The sequence below is a fragment of the Eptesicus fuscus genome, chromosome 7 (assembly GCF_027574615.1).
Source record: "Eptesicus fuscus isolate TK198812 chromosome 7, DD_ASM_mEF_20220401, whole genome shotgun sequence".
Taxonomy (NCBI): Eukaryota; Metazoa; Chordata; class Mammalia; order Chiroptera; family Vespertilionidae; genus Eptesicus; species Eptesicus fuscus.
In genome coordinates, this window is record NC_072479.1 from 100,901,008 (window position 1) to 100,917,034 (window position 16,027).

The 16,027-nt window shown below is 59.6% G+C and overlaps 1 protein-coding gene across 2 annotated transcripts in view; it reads right to left on the minus strand.

Annotated features, from left to right (window-relative positions):
* Window positions 1–2,282: 2,282 nt before the first annotated feature.
* Window positions 2,283–16,027, minus strand: part of CARD10 (caspase recruitment domain family member 10) — a 28,271-nt gene continuing 14,526 nt past the window's right edge. The window contains exons 11-21 of one of the 2 annotated variants that reach the window (XM_054719494.1): window positions 15,541–15,569; window positions 14,977–15,100; window positions 9,188–9,347; window positions 8,653–8,764; window positions 7,948–8,191; window positions 7,695–7,764; window positions 6,516–6,618; window positions 4,663–4,821; window positions 4,453–4,568; window positions 3,954–4,066; window positions 2,283–3,750 (exon numbers count right to left, since the gene is read on the minus strand). In XM_054719494.1, the coding sequence (XP_054575469.1) occupies window positions 3,516–3,750; window positions 3,954–4,066; window positions 4,453–4,568; window positions 4,663–4,821; window positions 6,516–6,618; window positions 7,695–7,764; window positions 7,948–8,191; window positions 8,653–8,764; window positions 9,188–9,347; window positions 14,977–15,100; window positions 15,541–15,569 (1,465 nt within the window). In that variant the 3' untranslated portion in view covers window positions 2,283–3,515. Of the gene's footprint in view, window positions 3,751–3,953; window positions 4,070–4,452; window positions 4,569–4,662; window positions 4,822–6,515; window positions 6,619–7,694; window positions 7,765–7,947; window positions 8,192–8,652; window positions 8,765–9,187; window positions 9,348–14,976; window positions 15,101–15,540; window positions 15,570–16,027 lie in introns of both variants that reach the window. The other variant, XM_054719493.1, reaches the window with a different exon arrangement.

The following is a 16,027-nucleotide window of genomic DNA, read 5'->3' on the forward strand; positions in this document are numbered from 1 at the left end:
CGGCCTCCCAGCTTGTGCCCAAGGCTCCTCCTCCTGCACGCTCTCCCCCATCCCCTGCGTCCTCACCCAGGTTCCCTCCACCAGGATGAATTCTGTTTGGATATTAAGGCTCAGCTCAAGGGCTCCCTCCTCCAGGAAGCCCTCTCTGATGCCCCTCCCAACTCCCAGGCTCCCACAGTGGTTGGCCCAGTTCCTTTGGTCTCCACAACAGACTAGGATTGCTATTCACAGAAGGGTCTACAATGGCCCGGGCGGTGTGGCTCAGTGGTTGAGCGTCGACTTATGGACCAGGAGGTCATGGTTTGATCCTTGGTCAGGCCATATGCCAGGTTGCAGGCTCGACCCCCCAGTGTGGGGCGTGCAGGAGGCAGCCAATCAATGATTCTCTCTCATCATTGTTGTTTCTATCTCTCCCTCTCCCTTCCTCTCTGAAATTAATAAAAATACTAAAAATAAAAAAAAAGATTGGTTTTCCTTTACACTCTCTCCAGTCCTAATGTAGGGCTGGGTATATAGCAGGCCCAGCTCAGTTTACAGCCACGTGGTACTTCCTTATGTGTAATCAACAAATATTTACTATATTTACTGAGCTACTATGTGCCAGGCACTGTCCTAGACACTGTAGATTCGGCGAATAAAAGAGGAAATCTCTGCCCTGATAGTCTCATGAGGAAGACAGGCAATAGATAAGTAAAACATAAAGGCGTGGGGAGGTGGAAGTGCAATGGAGAGAACATAGTAGAAAAGGGGCCTGGGAAGTAGCTGGAGAGAAGGGATTGGGATTTACTTATCATTTATTTTTTTAATATGTTTTTATTGAATTTTAGAAAGGAAGGGAGAGGGAGAGAAACATTGATGTGAGAGAGAAACACTGATTGGCTGCCTCCTGCACGCACCCCAACCGGGGACTGAACCCACAACCTGGGCATGTGCCCGGACTGGAAACAGAGCCAGCAACCTGACCTTTCGGTGCATGAGGGAGGTCACTCAACCAACGGAGCCACATCAGCCAGGGCAGGATCGCAATTTAAATAAAGTGGTCTTGGAAGGCCTCAGGGGGAAGGTGACATTTACGTAAAGACCTGAAGGAAGTGTAAGGGAGTGAGGCAGGGACCCTCCCCCACCCCCACCCCGCCCCAGCCCCCTGCAAAAGCAAAAGTCTGGCAGGCATCAGGGACCAGCAAGGAGGGGAGAGCTGGGACCAGGAGTTGAACCGTGACCTCCTGGTTCACAGTTTGACACTCAACCACTGAGCCACACCAGCAGGACTGTAACTAACCCTTTGAATCACCCTACTAAGGGCTAGCCCCACGCCAGGCCCCTTCACAGCTCATCTTCTCAGACCAGCATCACCAGGCTTCCTGCCACACGGACCAGGGTTCGAATCCTGACTGTGTAACTCGGGGCAAGTTACTTCACCTCTCTGAACTTTACTTACATCATTTATAAAATGAGGACAACCTAAGACGGGGTAAAAATTAAAGGATTAGTGGACTCCTTCACCCCTGGAAGGTCACCTAACATGGGACCGGGTTCCCACCTCTTCACCCAGACTCACGGGTCCTTAGACCAAGGACGAGGCACACAGCAAGGAGGGGAGAGGTTCATTTTCCCGGATGAGAATGACCCAGTTTCCTCCCCCAAGGAGCCCACAGCCACCCCCTGAGGCCCGCCATCCTGCCACACGGCAGGGTATGGCATGGCCAAGGAGAAGCCCCAAGGGCTGAGAGAATCAAGCAGGCTGCATGGAGATGGTGTCTGAGCCAGACCTCAAAGGACACTAAGAATCAGGCAGCGCCGCCCCCCCCCCCCCCCAAACGTCCCAGCCTCACTTCCTACCACTTCCCAGTGGCCAAACTCAACCCATTTTCTGCCTCTGAGCCTTTGTTCTTGAGGTCTTCTCCACCTAGTAACCCACTGGCCCAAAATCTCCCAGGGGCCAGCCCAAGTTCATTACTGTTACCAAGAACAGTCATAGGAGGACCTAGCACAGCACATAGGCACACGAGTCCAATAAATGCCTCTTGAAGAAAGGAACCTCAAACTCAAGTGGCACCTCCTCCAGCAGGCCTGCCTGGATTTCTCCCAGTGGAGGTGACTGACCCCTCTGGAGGAGCTCTCAGAGACCCGACTGCACACTGAAGGCTTGCTCCTGGTCTCCTGGACTCCACAGCCAGGCCCTTAAACGCAAGACCACGCTCTGCTGGCTTCAGTGTCCCCACCCGAGGGGACACTCTTTTTTTTTTTTTTTTAATATATTTTATTGATTTTTTAGAGAGGAAGAGAGAGGGATAGAGAGTTAGAAACATCGATCAGCTGCCTCTTGCACAACCCCTACTGGGGATGTGCCCGCAACCAAGGTACATGCCCTTGACCGGACTCGAACCTGGGACCCTTGAGTCCGCAGGCCAGTGCTCCATCCACTGAGCCAAACCGGTTTCGGCGGGGACACTCCTTTGATGAGCAGACACAAGCGGGGCCAACTGTGGGGGTGGCCCATCTGTGGGGCCCTTCTCCAGTCATTCGGGGGCGGGTAAGGTGATGCCAGCACAGATGGCCAGCGGCTCTGGGATGAGTCAGGAGTGAAATCTGACCCTCCCCAAGGGCAAGAGGGAACCTGAAAGGTGGTATCAAGCTGAGCTGGAGGTGGGACAAGCGCCCCCCCACCCCCACTGGGGATGCAAACAAGCAAAAGGCCACCACCTTCTATGACAAACTGTTTAATGTTCCATAATGTGCAGCTTCTGAGTGACAGGGGCCCATTAAAACGAGCCGTACATTCTGGTGCCGGAGCAGCCGGGCCCCCCCCCCCCGCCCCCCACCGGTCCCTCTGGGAGGCGGCAGGGCAGGGAGGAGGTGCTGTTGAGAACATGGTCCTGGGTGTGCTCACCGGGAACACACCCGTGTTAAGTGCCCAAGTGTCGTGGGGGTGGGGGACATGACATTTACACAGGAGAGAGAACCACGGACACGTGTGTGACCTGGAGACACGGCACAGGTGACAGTGGACCAGGGCAGCTACAATGCCCACGTGTGGAGCTATACACAGAAATGCGAGCTGACGGGCGGGAGTCACGAAGGGCGGGCTCGGGGCTCCTGTGAGCAGAACAGGCCGAGAGCCTGGGAGACCTCGAGCACCCGGGGCAGGCACAGACAGCAGCCTGCCCGTGAGAACTTGGGCGGATCAAACAGTACACAGGAGTGAGAACCCCGATGCTCCGCGTAGGCAGCGATGGAGGGACCCAGCCCCACGCGTGGGGACACGGAGACCTGAGGGCTCATGGGAAGGCCCAGAGCAGCAGGTACAGCGCCGGAGGGTGGAAGCTCTGTCGGAGGGATCTGGCTCCGGCTCCGGCTCTGGCTCCGGCTCCAGCAGGATCACTCGGTGGCAGCCCAGAGCTGAGCCCAAGGGCCTGCGAAGGCTCAGGACAGGGAGGACCCAGCTCCACCACAGACACCAGGGTCTCCTGGGGGCATCTGAGCGCATGAGCAAGTCGCAGGCCTCAGAAGGGCCCTCAGGCCTCGCTGCTGCCGCTGCTGCCCCTGCTGCTGCCGCGCTCCACCCACACGAGGCGCGCCTGCTCCTGCAGGATGCGGCCGCGGACCACCTTGGCCAGCTCCTCCGAGTGGGCCCACGCGTGGGCGGGCACCTGCACCCAGGAGCAGGGCAGCCCCCAGAGCACCTGCTCCGAGCTGCGGCACTGCCGAAGCAGCTCCGAGTCCCGCCAGCCCGGCCGGCCCAGCAGACCCCTGCCAAGAGAAGAGAGTGGGCAGTGGGCAGTGGGCAGAGAAGGGCACAGCGACGACAGAGAGAGACAAAGATACGGAGAGTTAGAGAGAAAGGACCAACAGATGGAGGAAGACAAGAAGACAGGTGGCAAAGAAGGACGGAGAAGAGCCAGAGAGAGCCAGAGGCGGATACCCCCAGGAAGGAGGTTCGGGTCCGGCCTCACCTGACTTCCCGGACGTTCTTCTCGGTCACCTCCACGTGGATGACGATGGGGTAGATCTCATTCTGGACCAGCTCCCGCACGCCCCGTGTGCCCAGCTCCAGCAGGCAGTGCTTCTTCTCGGGGGTCAAGGTTACATTTTACTCCGGCCCAGAGACACTAATGGCCCTGCCCCACACACACCCCAGCACTGGGCTCCATAGCACCGCCCCTACAGGGTCCCGCTTCCCCATCCAGAGGGACCTTGGCAGTGAGGAAACAACGAGGCGGGGGGAGGCGGGAGACCTGGGAAAATAAGTCACTTTGCCTCTCTGGACCTCAGCCTCCACATCTATAGGATCAAGCTACCTCCACCCCCACCCCCACTGTCCCAGCCAGCTCCCAGGACAGGGGAGTCTGAGGACAAGGAGACAGATAGGCGAGATGCACCAGCCATTCACAGGTGAGGGAAGGCCCACAGAATGGAAGGGACTGCCCAGAGCAGCCCCACCCCAGCACCTACCTTCCCAACAGACTCCTGGATGGCACGAATCCTGCTGCCCAGCCCAGGGGTGGCAGGCCGGGCCTTGGGGGCTCCGGGAGCTGAGGGTGCGCACTGTTCCTCCCCAGACAGGCTTTCTGGAGAGCAGGAAGAAGCCAGAGCAAAGGGCCGGTGGGCCTGGCTGCCCCAGAGTGCCACCCTGCCCTCCCCTCTCCGGGCACAGAGGCTCACCCGCTGGGCACACTTGGAAGTCCAGCCGGGAGTTGGGCAGGTCTAGCAGGTTGCGGATGAGCCGAGGCGCCAGGCACTCGGGCAGGAGCACCACGGGCCGCAGGGAGGGCACCAGCAGCGGCCGCACCAGGCTGTAGGGTTTGAGGCTCCACTCTGGATCTGGGGCAGGGCGGGTGCAGAAGAGATGAGGGTGCAGGCAGGGCCCCAGCTCCTCTTTTCTAGGGCAGCCAGCCCCCTCAATCTTCAAAACCCCATCACCTCCTCTCACGCCCCCCATCTTTTTCCCTTCTTAAGTCCTGCGGCTACTCCCAACCTTCTGCCCCCTCCCCCTGCCCCCCTGCTCCCTAAACACACACACACACACACACACACACACATACACACACACACACTGCCCCCAGTCTTCCCTGGGACTGCTGCAGTAGACTCCTCCCTAATCTCTGCCTCACTCTCGCCCCCTAAAGGCCATTGTCCTCTCAGCAGCCAGAGAGGTTTTATTTATTTTTTAATATATTAATTTTTATTAATTTCAAAGAGGAAGAGAGGAGAGAGAAATAGAAACATCAATGATGAAAGAGAATCATGGACCAGCTGCCTCCTGCATGCCCCCTACTGAGGATCTAGCCCACAACCCTGACTGGGAATTGAACTATGATCTCCTGGTTCATAGGTCGATGCTCAACCACTGAGCCACACTGGCCAGGCCAGAGAGAGGTTTTAAAACTAAAGTCAGATCTTATAACTCATGTTTTCAATGTGCCAACTTCCCATGACTCTTAGGAAAAAGCCCACATCCTCCTTGTGGGTGACCCAGCCCCGCCAGAGCCTTTGAGCAGCAAGCCTCGCACCCCATCACAGATTCCACTCCTACTACACAGACCCAGACTGCCCTTCAGCCGCCTCCAATCACAGGGCCTGCCGGTGCCCTGGCATCCAGTTCTCCTCCATTACAAGTGTCACACTTTGCAGTTATGTCCATGAATGAGATTATGTGGCCGACAGGTGTCTGCCTCTCGCCATCCCCAACAGGCAGTAAGCTTCAAAGGGGTGGGGGACCACTGTGTCCTGTGGACCAAGAATGACAGTTCTGACCCTTGATACCGATGTCCTCCCAACACACCAGGCACAGCCATGCCACTGGGCCTTTGCACAAGCTGTGCCTTCTTTTTTTAAATGTTTTTTATTGATTTCTTAGAGAAAAAGGGAGAGAGAGCAACACTGATCAATTGCTCCCATACACAACCCAACTAGGACCAAACCCGAAACCTGGGCATGTGCCCTGACCAGGAATCAAACCGATGACCCTTTGGTGCACAGGATGACGCTCAACCAACTGAGCCACACGGGCCAGGCCAAGCTGTGCCTTCTGCCTGGAACAAACTCCTCTTCCTCCTTGAAGGACTCGGTTTAAACCATCTCCCTTCCAGCACGTCTTCCCTCACCATCCTCGTCTCCTTGCCCCTCAGAGTTGCCATTCTCTCATGTGGGCTCTCCCAGCCCCTCCCCCCTGGTCTGGCCCAAAGCCTCACCCTATTGCCTCCAGGAACCTATTCTGCGGTCCTCATGGCACAGCTACACCTGCTCTGCCAGACGAGAACAGGCCCGAGCTCACGCGTGCCCCACACTCATACAGACCACGAACACACGAGGACACACGCGCCTCCTGCACCAACCGGCTCTCTCAACCCCGGAGGCCCATCTCCCACCAAGGGAGCCGTGTCTCTCAGGCCCCTGGCGTGGGCCCCGCCCCACCGGAACCCTCCCAACAGGCCCTTCCAGGCCAAAGGACACCCAGAGGCGCACTCCTGGCCTCCACAGGCAGCCCGGCTGCGCCCTCACACCTGCGCACTCACCTGAGCAGGGCTCCGGCAGCAGCTGCTCCGGGGAGTCCCCTGCAGGACTCCCGGCATGCTTGGGCTTCACCAGCCGCAGCTGGTCCAGAGCTCGCTTCTTCAGCTGGGGCGGGCAGAGGGAAAGAGGGGCACCTGTGAACTCTGCGTTATTCCACCCTTGGGGAGAGGGGAGAGTACATGAAACCCCAGGCGGAGGGGGCCCCATGCCACCGGGTCTTCTCCTGTCCCTGCCCAGGCAGGCAAGGACCCAAGAAGTGAGGTGTGCCCACCCCCATTTTACAGATGGACAAACTGAGGCCCAGAGACCAGAGGAACCTGATGTCACAAGAGAGAAACTTTGGGGTCTCTTCCAATGAACTAGCAATGTGGCCTTGGGGAGGAAGATGAATGAAACCAACAACAGCAGCATTTATTATACCAATAGCTGGCAGTTATCAAAAGCCTACAATGTGACACATACTAAGTAGGCCACGGATGTGCATGAACCACTAAAGCCTTTTACGCCAAGGGGCCAAGCAGGCAGTGTAACCCCTCCTTTTACAGCTGAGGACACAGAGCCTCCGGGGAGGGGCAGGTGGTGGTCCAAGGTTGCATGGCTGATTAAGTGGCAGAGCTGGGATTCAAACCCAGCCCGTCTGGCTCCAGAGCCTGCGCTCTCAGCCACCACTCTAGTGCCATAGTCTCTTGCGTTACTATGGCAACTCATTCTGCCCAGGTGTACAGGGGCGGACCACACAGCCCAGTCCTTATCCAGGGACTGGAAAAGGGGATGTGACTGTTGTTCTGTCAAGTGCTTACCGTGTGCCAGGCATACTCGTGAGCACGAGGCACGCTCTATCTCATTTACTCTCTCAACCACCCTGCACGTGAGTCCTGCTGTTCTGTTTGCTGGCATACAAACGCCAACCAAGTACGGATGAGGGATGAGGGGTGAGGGGTGAGGGGTGAGGGGTGAGGGATGAGGGATGAGGGATGAGGGATGAGGGATGAGGGATGAGGGGTGAGGGGTGAGGGATGAGGGGTGAGGGATGAGGGGTGAGGGATGAGGGAGCGAGGTGAGGGCCTCCCCCCTCTCCTCCCGCGGGGCTGCCAGAGAATGGAGCCTGGCCTCTCCCTTTTGGACCCGCCCTTCGAACCCCCTCCCCGCAGCCCTCACCCAGCTGGTGCCGCCCTGCTTACATTGCTGCGGGGCCCTCGGGGCCGGCTGGAGGGCAGGCATTTCTCCTGAACTTCCAGGAGCTGCTGGGCTCTGGAGGGGTACAGGGGGGAGTCTTGTCATGTTAGTATGGCAACAGGGAACCCCTCACAGCCTCTCCTCTAGCCCCCCACCCTGTTCCAGAGGATAGTGAGGGGTTGCCAAGGGAGAAAGAGGCCCCCACCCCGTCCCTGCTCCCAACGGGACCCCACCCCCAGGCTCCTGGCTCTGGGTCACCTCTGATAGTTGGGCACTGTGCCCCGATCCAGGTCCCGCAGCGTGAGGGGGTCGACCCGTGCACAGAACCACTCCTGCCGCCGCTTGTACACCGGGTCCACCAGCCGCAGGATCTCCCGCGCTTTCACGCACAGGGCATGGGGGTCTGCCCGCTCGGGCAGAGTGAGGTTGGCGCGAATGTAGAAGGGCTCGGCGCCCAGCCCCTTCACCCAGGCTTCTAGGGCCTCGTGGAAGGACTGGCAAGCTGGGCATGGACGGGGCAGGGGGCAGCAGGGAGAACAAGAGGAGGAGGAAGTCAGGCATCGGATGTGGCCCTCTCAAAGCCCAAGCTACCAGGACCCCTTTCCTCTTCTTAACTCGGGAGCCCGAGGCCCAGAGAGAGCAGGACGTGCCCAAGGCCACCAAGCCCACGAGGGACAGAACCAGGACTCGAACCCAGGTGTCTGGACTCCTGTCCAGTGCTCCTTTCACTGCCAGCTGCTTGCTGAGGACAGAGGAAGGGCACAAGGACAGACAGCCAGCATGAGGCAGCGACACGGGAAGGCAGGGCACCGCCAAGGGTCAGGAGGTGGAAGGTCTCCGGCTCGGGCCTCAGTTGTGCCATCCCCCGGGGCTGGATGAACCCTCTCTTGGGCCCTCAGCTCTGACCCTGGAGGACGGGCGAGTTCCCAGTCACCACTCCCCCTGCCCCCGGGCCAGACTTACCCTTAGAATCCATCAGGAAGGGCAGTGTGGACACCTGGTTCCAGGTCAAGGTCCTCCGCTGGGCCTCGCCATCCAGGCCGGCCCCCTCCAGGCCCGCAGCCTCTGCCCTTGGCTGGGAGAAAACCCAGGCAGAGAGGGAGAAAGGTCAGCTCCCCAAGGCAGGACAGCCCTGGCTCTGGAGGAAGACTGAGTGTGGGACCAACCATGTTCCACAATTCAGACGCCTCCACCTCGGAGGGCAGTGCGGCTCCGCTACCTTCAACAGGCCTCTCCACCCAGCAGGTTCAGCCAGGTCCTTCCCATATTTAAAAGCAGGCGGGCTGTCATTCTGCCCCACCTCCCAGCCCCTGCCCAATCAGATTTCAGTTAATGCTGGCTGAGGCGGGGCAACCAGCCGCTAATCAGTGAGCCTGCCTCCTCTCTAGCCAATCCCTAGAAACCCCGCCCAGTGACCTAGAGCCACCAATGAGAAGGCATCCAGCCCTGGCTAAAGCACTAACTCCTCCCCCAGCCCACAGTTGGGTGAGGGGCTCACCTCTCTCGGTTCCACCCTGGCAGACCCAGGCCCAGAGAGCACCCTCCGCACCACCGTCCCGGACCAGCTGTCCCCAAGGAAAGGCAGGCCATCTGGACCTCTGTCCTGGGGTTCGGGTCCCCCCGGGGGGCTCCGGCCAGACACTTGTATGGCCAGAGACCTGAGAAGAGAGAAGCGGATGGGAATTAGAGTTCAGTCAACATTTTGCTTCAGTTCAACATTCTTGGAACACCACAGCAATTCCCCAAGTATGCCATGATGCCCACGCCCCACCCACCCACCCCTGGTCCATTGCACCTGCTGTGCCAATGCCTGGAAGGCACTTCCCCCTCTTCTCTGCCTGGCAGATTCTGCTCGTCCTCCAGAGCTCAGGTCCAAAGCGAACTCTCCCTCCCAGACCCCAGCAAACGGTGAGGTGCAGAAGCACAACCGTCCACACCGTGCATGTCGCCTGCTGTCTCCTCCATCAGAAAACACCCTCCACTCTGGGTGCCAGCACCCAGCTCCGTGCCTGGCACATAGTAGATGACTAATGAAAGCTTGTTATGCTCACAGTCGAGGAAGGAAGGTCACCATGAGAACACAACGCAGACCAGAGATGGCCACAGGGGCAGTGGGAGCAACGAGAGTGGCTCCCCGGAGGAAGCCGCCGCTGGGCTACTCCGTGGTCAAGAACAGAAGCCCTTCAGTAACAGGCAGAGGTGGTGATCCAGGCTGGGGGGCGGCCACGAGCAAAGGTGTGGGGGACAGGACATAGGACTGTGGGAGAATTCAGTAACAATAATAACAGCAGCCGATACACGCTGGGTGCTTCCCATGTGCCAGACGCCATGTGAAGCTCCTGACTAACTTAACATCCCGGGAGACAGCTCCCGAGAAAGGCCAGCGGCAGCCAGCCTTCGGGGAGCGCGGCCTCTGTCCTTCCTCTCACGGGCGGTGGGAGCCACCGAAGGCTAAGACAGAGTCACTAAGACCTCCCTCGTGGCAGGGCTCTCTGCCTGTCCCTGGATGAGAACTGATGAGGCCTCATGGCCAGGCTCACACACCACTGACTCGAAGTCTCCTCCATGACCCCCTGGGCCTGGTACTGGGGAGGGGAGAGGCCAAGGTCAGGGGGTGTGCCCCAGCTGAAGAGGTGGCTCAGGGAGAGCCCAGGCATCCACCCACCTCCCCACCCACCCTCCAGCTGCAGCCCCCCGTCACACTGCCCCCTACTGCCAGCCTGGGCGAGCGAGGCTACAAGGACCTTAACCCAATCAGCACCCAGAGCGGGAAACTTTGGCCCTGAGAGCCCATCTCAGCTCCTGTCCTCTCTCAGTCAAAACAAAGAACCAGGCCTGGGGGGGCTGAGGCTAGACATGGGTGCTGGGACTGTCCTGGCTGCATCGAGGTGGCGTGGAGAGGCCTGTGCAGACGTGGCAGACCGGATGCTGGGCCCGGCTATGCTGCCCAATGGCCTTCCGGCTGGAGCAGTTCCAAACCCCAGCATGAAGTGCGCCCTAGACCGGGGCAAGCGAGCTGGCTGCCTGGTTCTCAGTCACCACATCCATCAAGCAAGGACATGGCAGCACCCGTCTCCCACTTTGCACATGAGGGTCAGAGGAATGTAAAGCCAGAGCAGGTAGGGGGACCAGAGGGCTCCGGGGCCTCCCACCTGCAGGCCTGTTCCCAGGGGAAGAAGAATTCGGTTTCTTAATGGGATAGACTAGCACATAGAAGCCTGCCTCCCTTCAAGTGAGTCCAACTACGGTGACCCTGTGCTTCAGGCAGGGGCACACGGTTTCTCTCGCTGGGGTACGGACAGAAGAGTTTTGGAAATGTGGCCTGGTGGGCGCCAGCAGGACTCTGGGGCCAGAAGGCCTGGCTACTCCACTTCCGGTCCTCAGCAGCCTCCTGTTTCATTGTACAATTCAGCCAGTCAGAACACGGGCGCTCTTAGAACAGTGCCTGGTAAGAACCAAGTGCCGGGTGAACATTCGACAGTCACTGTGATCAGGTGACTCAGGACAAGCCACCCCTCTGTGCGCAGTCACCCACCTGTTTCACACCCACAGTCAATTCACCGTCACGGCTTCCCCAGGACCCAGTGAGCAGCCTGCACCCAGCCTCCACCTGGCCTCTGCACGCCCCTTCCTTCCCTGCAATCCCAGCGTGGGGGCAACTCCACCCTCCAACCCGGGTTTCAGGCTCTTTTTTTTTTTTTTAGTAACATCTTGTTATTTTTCAATTAGAGTTGAGGTTTACAGATGTCCTCTTTTTCCCCCCCACTAACGCCCTCCACCTCACTCCCCTCTCCTTCCCTCCCCAGGCCTGTCCGTGAGCTATGCACGTACGCATATAAGTTCATTGGTTAATGCCTTCCCGCTCCCCCTTCCCTCTGAAATACATCAGTCTGTTCCTGCTTCCGTGTCTTATTGCCAACTCCTGTGCTTCCTGAAGACACACACCAGGCATCCCCTCCTTCAGGACCCCCCTGAGGGGCCAAGTAACTTCTCTGAGCCCCCACAGCCCCAGGCTACCAACGCCTGGCACCTGGGCTCGCTGAGGGCAGGGTCCAGATCCAGTCCCCCTCAGTCCCGGGCCTCGGCACTCAAGCAAGAAGCAGGGGACAGAGGGACGTGGTACGGGCAGGGCTGCCTGCTCCAACCTCCTGGGACTCCTGGGTCTCCAGCAACACAATCCGACTGCCCCCCAACCCTGCCTGTGGGCAGGGAGAGGATGGGGATAACCTGCCCACCAGGTGAGGGCTCCCACTCCCTCCCTCAGTATCAGGTCAGGAGGTCAGTCCCAGGGAAGGCAGGCGGGGAGGGCAGGCCTTCACTCGGCCAGCTCTGGCAGTGGTGGCCCCAACCCCAGCCCAGGGCACTGTGGGAAGATCCCTCGGCAGTGAACATGGCTGCTTTGTTCAGGTCGGGGGCCCGTGAAGCAGAGACTTGAGCAAGCCACACAGATGACCTCACTTAATCCTGCCAGCAGCCCTACGGAGACATCTGTGACTCCCCTCATGTGGAGAAGGGGAAACTGAGGCATGGCGCAGTTATAACTAGACAAGGGTTGCACAGCTGGTGGGTGGTACAGTCGGGCAATGACCTATTCAAGCCCCTGTGCAAACCGAAGGGGCCATGGATCCTGAGTGCATGTGAACAAGTGCGGGCAGAGGCGGGTCCTGGCGGGGGGCACGGCACCTGGTCCTCTCCCCACACGCCCCTCCAACCTCAGCCTGTCCATCTGTCCATCTATCCGTCAGCCTGCCCCAGCACCCCCACTGCCCATCTCCTCTGCCTGCCCCAAGGCCCTAGGAGCCCAGCAGGGCCGGGGAGACAGGGCTGAGAATACCCAGCATGGAGTGAGTACTGAACACAAGTGGGAGATTAAAGTGACGTAGACCAGCGGTCACCAACCGGTGGTCCGTGAGGTCCGAAAGGTTGGCAACCACTGATTTAGAGGGCCCTGGCCAGTGTGTCCAGTGGTTAGAGCACCAGCCCCGCACCGAAGGATGGAGATTTGATGTACCTTGAGCATGTACCTTGGTTGCAGGTTCAATCCCCAGACCTGGTCAGGGCCCGTGCAGGAGGCATCCATGTTTCTCTGGATCTCTCTCTCTCTCTCTCTCTCTCTCTCTCTCTCTCTCTCTCTCTCCCCCTCTCTCCCTCCTTTCCATTCTCTCTAAAAATCAATGGAAAAAAATACTCTCAGGTGAGGATTAACCATAAAAATGTGACTTAGACAGAAGGACGGCACCCAGGAATCCCCGACTCCACCACTCAGTGGCCTTGGGACAAATTCCTGACTCCGAGCCTCGCTTTCCTTAAATGAATAAGGGGCTAGAAATGCCAGCCCCGCAGGCCACTCTGAGAATTAAGCAACAAGGGCAACAATGACATTAGCTAAGAGCTGGCACATCCACTCACTCTGAGCCACTCTAACAGGAACACTGGAACCCGCACAGCGACCTAAGGGGACAGGCACAATTGTGACCCCATTTTACAGAGCAGGAAACTGAGGCCCTGGGAAACTAAGTGGCATGCCCCAGATTCCACAGTAGAGCAAGAGTTCAGCCGACTGACAAGCTGCCTGCCGCACCGTACTGTCGCACAGCCCAGGACACATGCCTCGGCACCTCACCTCCCTCTCCGCCTGTCCCTCAACCTCTTTCTCTCCCCGTCCACCACCTCTGCCTCCACCCTAACCTGTGTCCTCCCCATCCCCCTCCTCCTCAGGAACAGCTCGGGCATCAGCGGTGGCCCCTGACCACGCTCCTGCTCCCCCTGCCACATCCCGGCGCCCCCTGGACAGGAGCCAAGACCCCTGTGCAGGCCCGAGCTGGAGGGAGGAAGGGCCCGGCAGGCAGGAAGGGAGGTGCCCCACCCCTTCCCTCAGAAGCACGTCCTGCACAGGGAGAAACAATGTCCCGCTGGCCCACTGCCGGGGGGGGGGGGGGGGCTCTGGACGCGGGCCTGGCCAAGCGGCTTCCAGCGGGCGGGAGGCCCCGGGTCCTGCTCTGCCCTGGTTTCCTGGTGACCTGTGCTCTGTATCTAGCATCCCCACTTTCCAGCTCTGACCTCAGTGCTTCCTACGCCCTCTCCGAAACCCAAGTCTGATCAGGTCACCGTGGACTTGGGCCAGGGCACTCCCCAGCTGCGGAACCTCGGGCAAGCCCTTTAACCTCTCTGAGCCTCAGCTCCTTCCCAAGGAAGCCGGGATAATCACAGTAACGCCCACCTCCAGGGAAAGGGAGAATGCTAGAAGGCAGCCAGCAGCGGGCCCGCAGTCAGTAATAGCTAATCCCTCGCAGGTTTCCCAGCGCGCACCAGCCAAAGTCCACACTTTTCCAGCCTGACTCAGAGCCTGTGGTGGCCTGGCCTTCCTCCCCACCCCCACCCCCATGTGCTCCAGTCAACGCCAAACTCCAAGCCCATCCCAAACAGCCTCTGCTCTCTCCCTCTTCCAGCCATCCAGCCGCCCTCCCTACCTGCCCTCTCGCCACGGCTGAGTTCAAAGGCCACATTCTCAGCCGGGCCTCCCTCTCTCCCCTCCCAAGGTCCCTCTCTCCCCCTCCCGAGGTCCCTCTCTCCCCTCCCGAGGTCCCTCTCTCCCCCTCCCGAGGTCCCTCTCTCCCCTTCCTGAGGTCCCTCTCTCCCCTCCCGAGGTCCCTCTCTCCCCTCCCGAGGTCCCTCTCTCCCCCTCCCGAGGTCCCTCTCTCCCCTCCCGAGGTCCCTCTCTCCCCCTCCCGAGGTCCCTCTCTCCCCTCCCGAGGTCCCTCTCTTCCCTCCCGAGGTCCCTCTCTCCCCTCCCGAGGTCCCTCTCTCCCCTCCCGAGGTCCGCTCAAAAGCCTGGCCGGGGAGGCCCTTCATGACCAACACACAGAGCTCACTGCCTCCCGCACACTCTGAGCCAAAGTGTTTCTTGGCTCCTGAGTGGCCCCGCCCCACCCACAGCTCGAAGCTTTGTTGGGCAGGAGCTCAGAGCTGGGGAGGACAGGCAGAGGGCCGGTGTCAGTACAAGTACAACTACCATTTACTGAGCATCTACTTTGTGCCTGGCAAAGCTAGGCGCTTGACTGACATGAGTCCTAACCCTCAAACCACCCACATGCAGAAGAGAGAGCTCACTGTTCCCTTTGAGGAAACTGAGAAAGGTCACACAGGTGATAAACGGTGGCGACGGGGTTTGAATCCAACTGGCAGTTGCATACAGCAAAGGCTTGGCTGCTGCTCCCTCCCACCTCATCCTGCTCCCGGATCTGAGCCGCAGGCCCCCACCTCCCCCCACCCAGGCGGCTTCCGTACCTGTTGAGGAGATCCAGGCCGCAGCCTCTGGCCAGGAGACCGTCCGGCTTTCCCAAAGGCCACACGCTGTCGGAGGACGAGGATGAGGAGAGGCCGGGGGACCAGGGTTTAAGCGTTACACTCCCTGGGGAGAAGGAATGGGGCTCAAGAGTGCTGGACTGAAAAACGGGGGAGGGCCCAGAGACCACCCATTGCCCAGAGGCCTGGGGCTGAGGCAGCTTTGAGGCCCCAAGAACACACTGGACCCACTGGGCTCAGGGCTGGGCCGGGGCCTGTCCGGATGGCCCTGCAGTCCCTAGAAGAGGGTGAAGGGTGGACCAGAACTGCGGAGGGGCCCCGCACAGCACAGCCAGGACCAGGGCAGAGCTCAGGGTAAACCCATTCCCCCAGACGCCTCCTGGGGGTGGGGAGCAGAGCCTTCCTGTCTGTCCAGGGCACAGCTGGGCCTCGGGGAGGGAGTCACAGGCCAGGGGCAGAGCAGGCCGCATGGGCCTCAGGTAAGCTGAAAAGCTCCACCCCACTCCCACCCCGTGAGCTCCCCATGGAGTGTCCGAGGGCCCTTACCTGTGATGTCTGACATGCTGCTGAAGGACCTGGGCAGAGAGAGGACGGAAAGGAGGGGCAGGAGCTGAGAGTCCGTGGGCATCTGCCCCAATCCCTCCTCCTGCCCCTATGCCGCCAAAAGGTCCTGCAGCCCCCAAGCACATGCCGGCTAGACCAGGTGGGAGTCCCAGGCACAGGGCACTCATGCCACCCAGCTCCCCTAAACTCTCAGAGACAAGAAGGTAACATCCTGGCCTCAGCCCCATGGCCTTCCACCTCGAATGCCCCGGCCTGTTCTTTAACGCCACCCCCTCCAGGAAGCCTCCCCTGACCTCTCACCCCCATCTCATCTTCACTTTCTACACTGTCGTTGGTGGCTCCTGGGCTGCCTCTCACACTAGACCAGTGGTCGGCAAACTGCGGCTCGTGAGCCACATGCGGCTCTTTGGCCCCTTGAGTGTGGCTCTTCCACAAAATACCACGTGCGGGCGCGCACGGACAGTGCGAT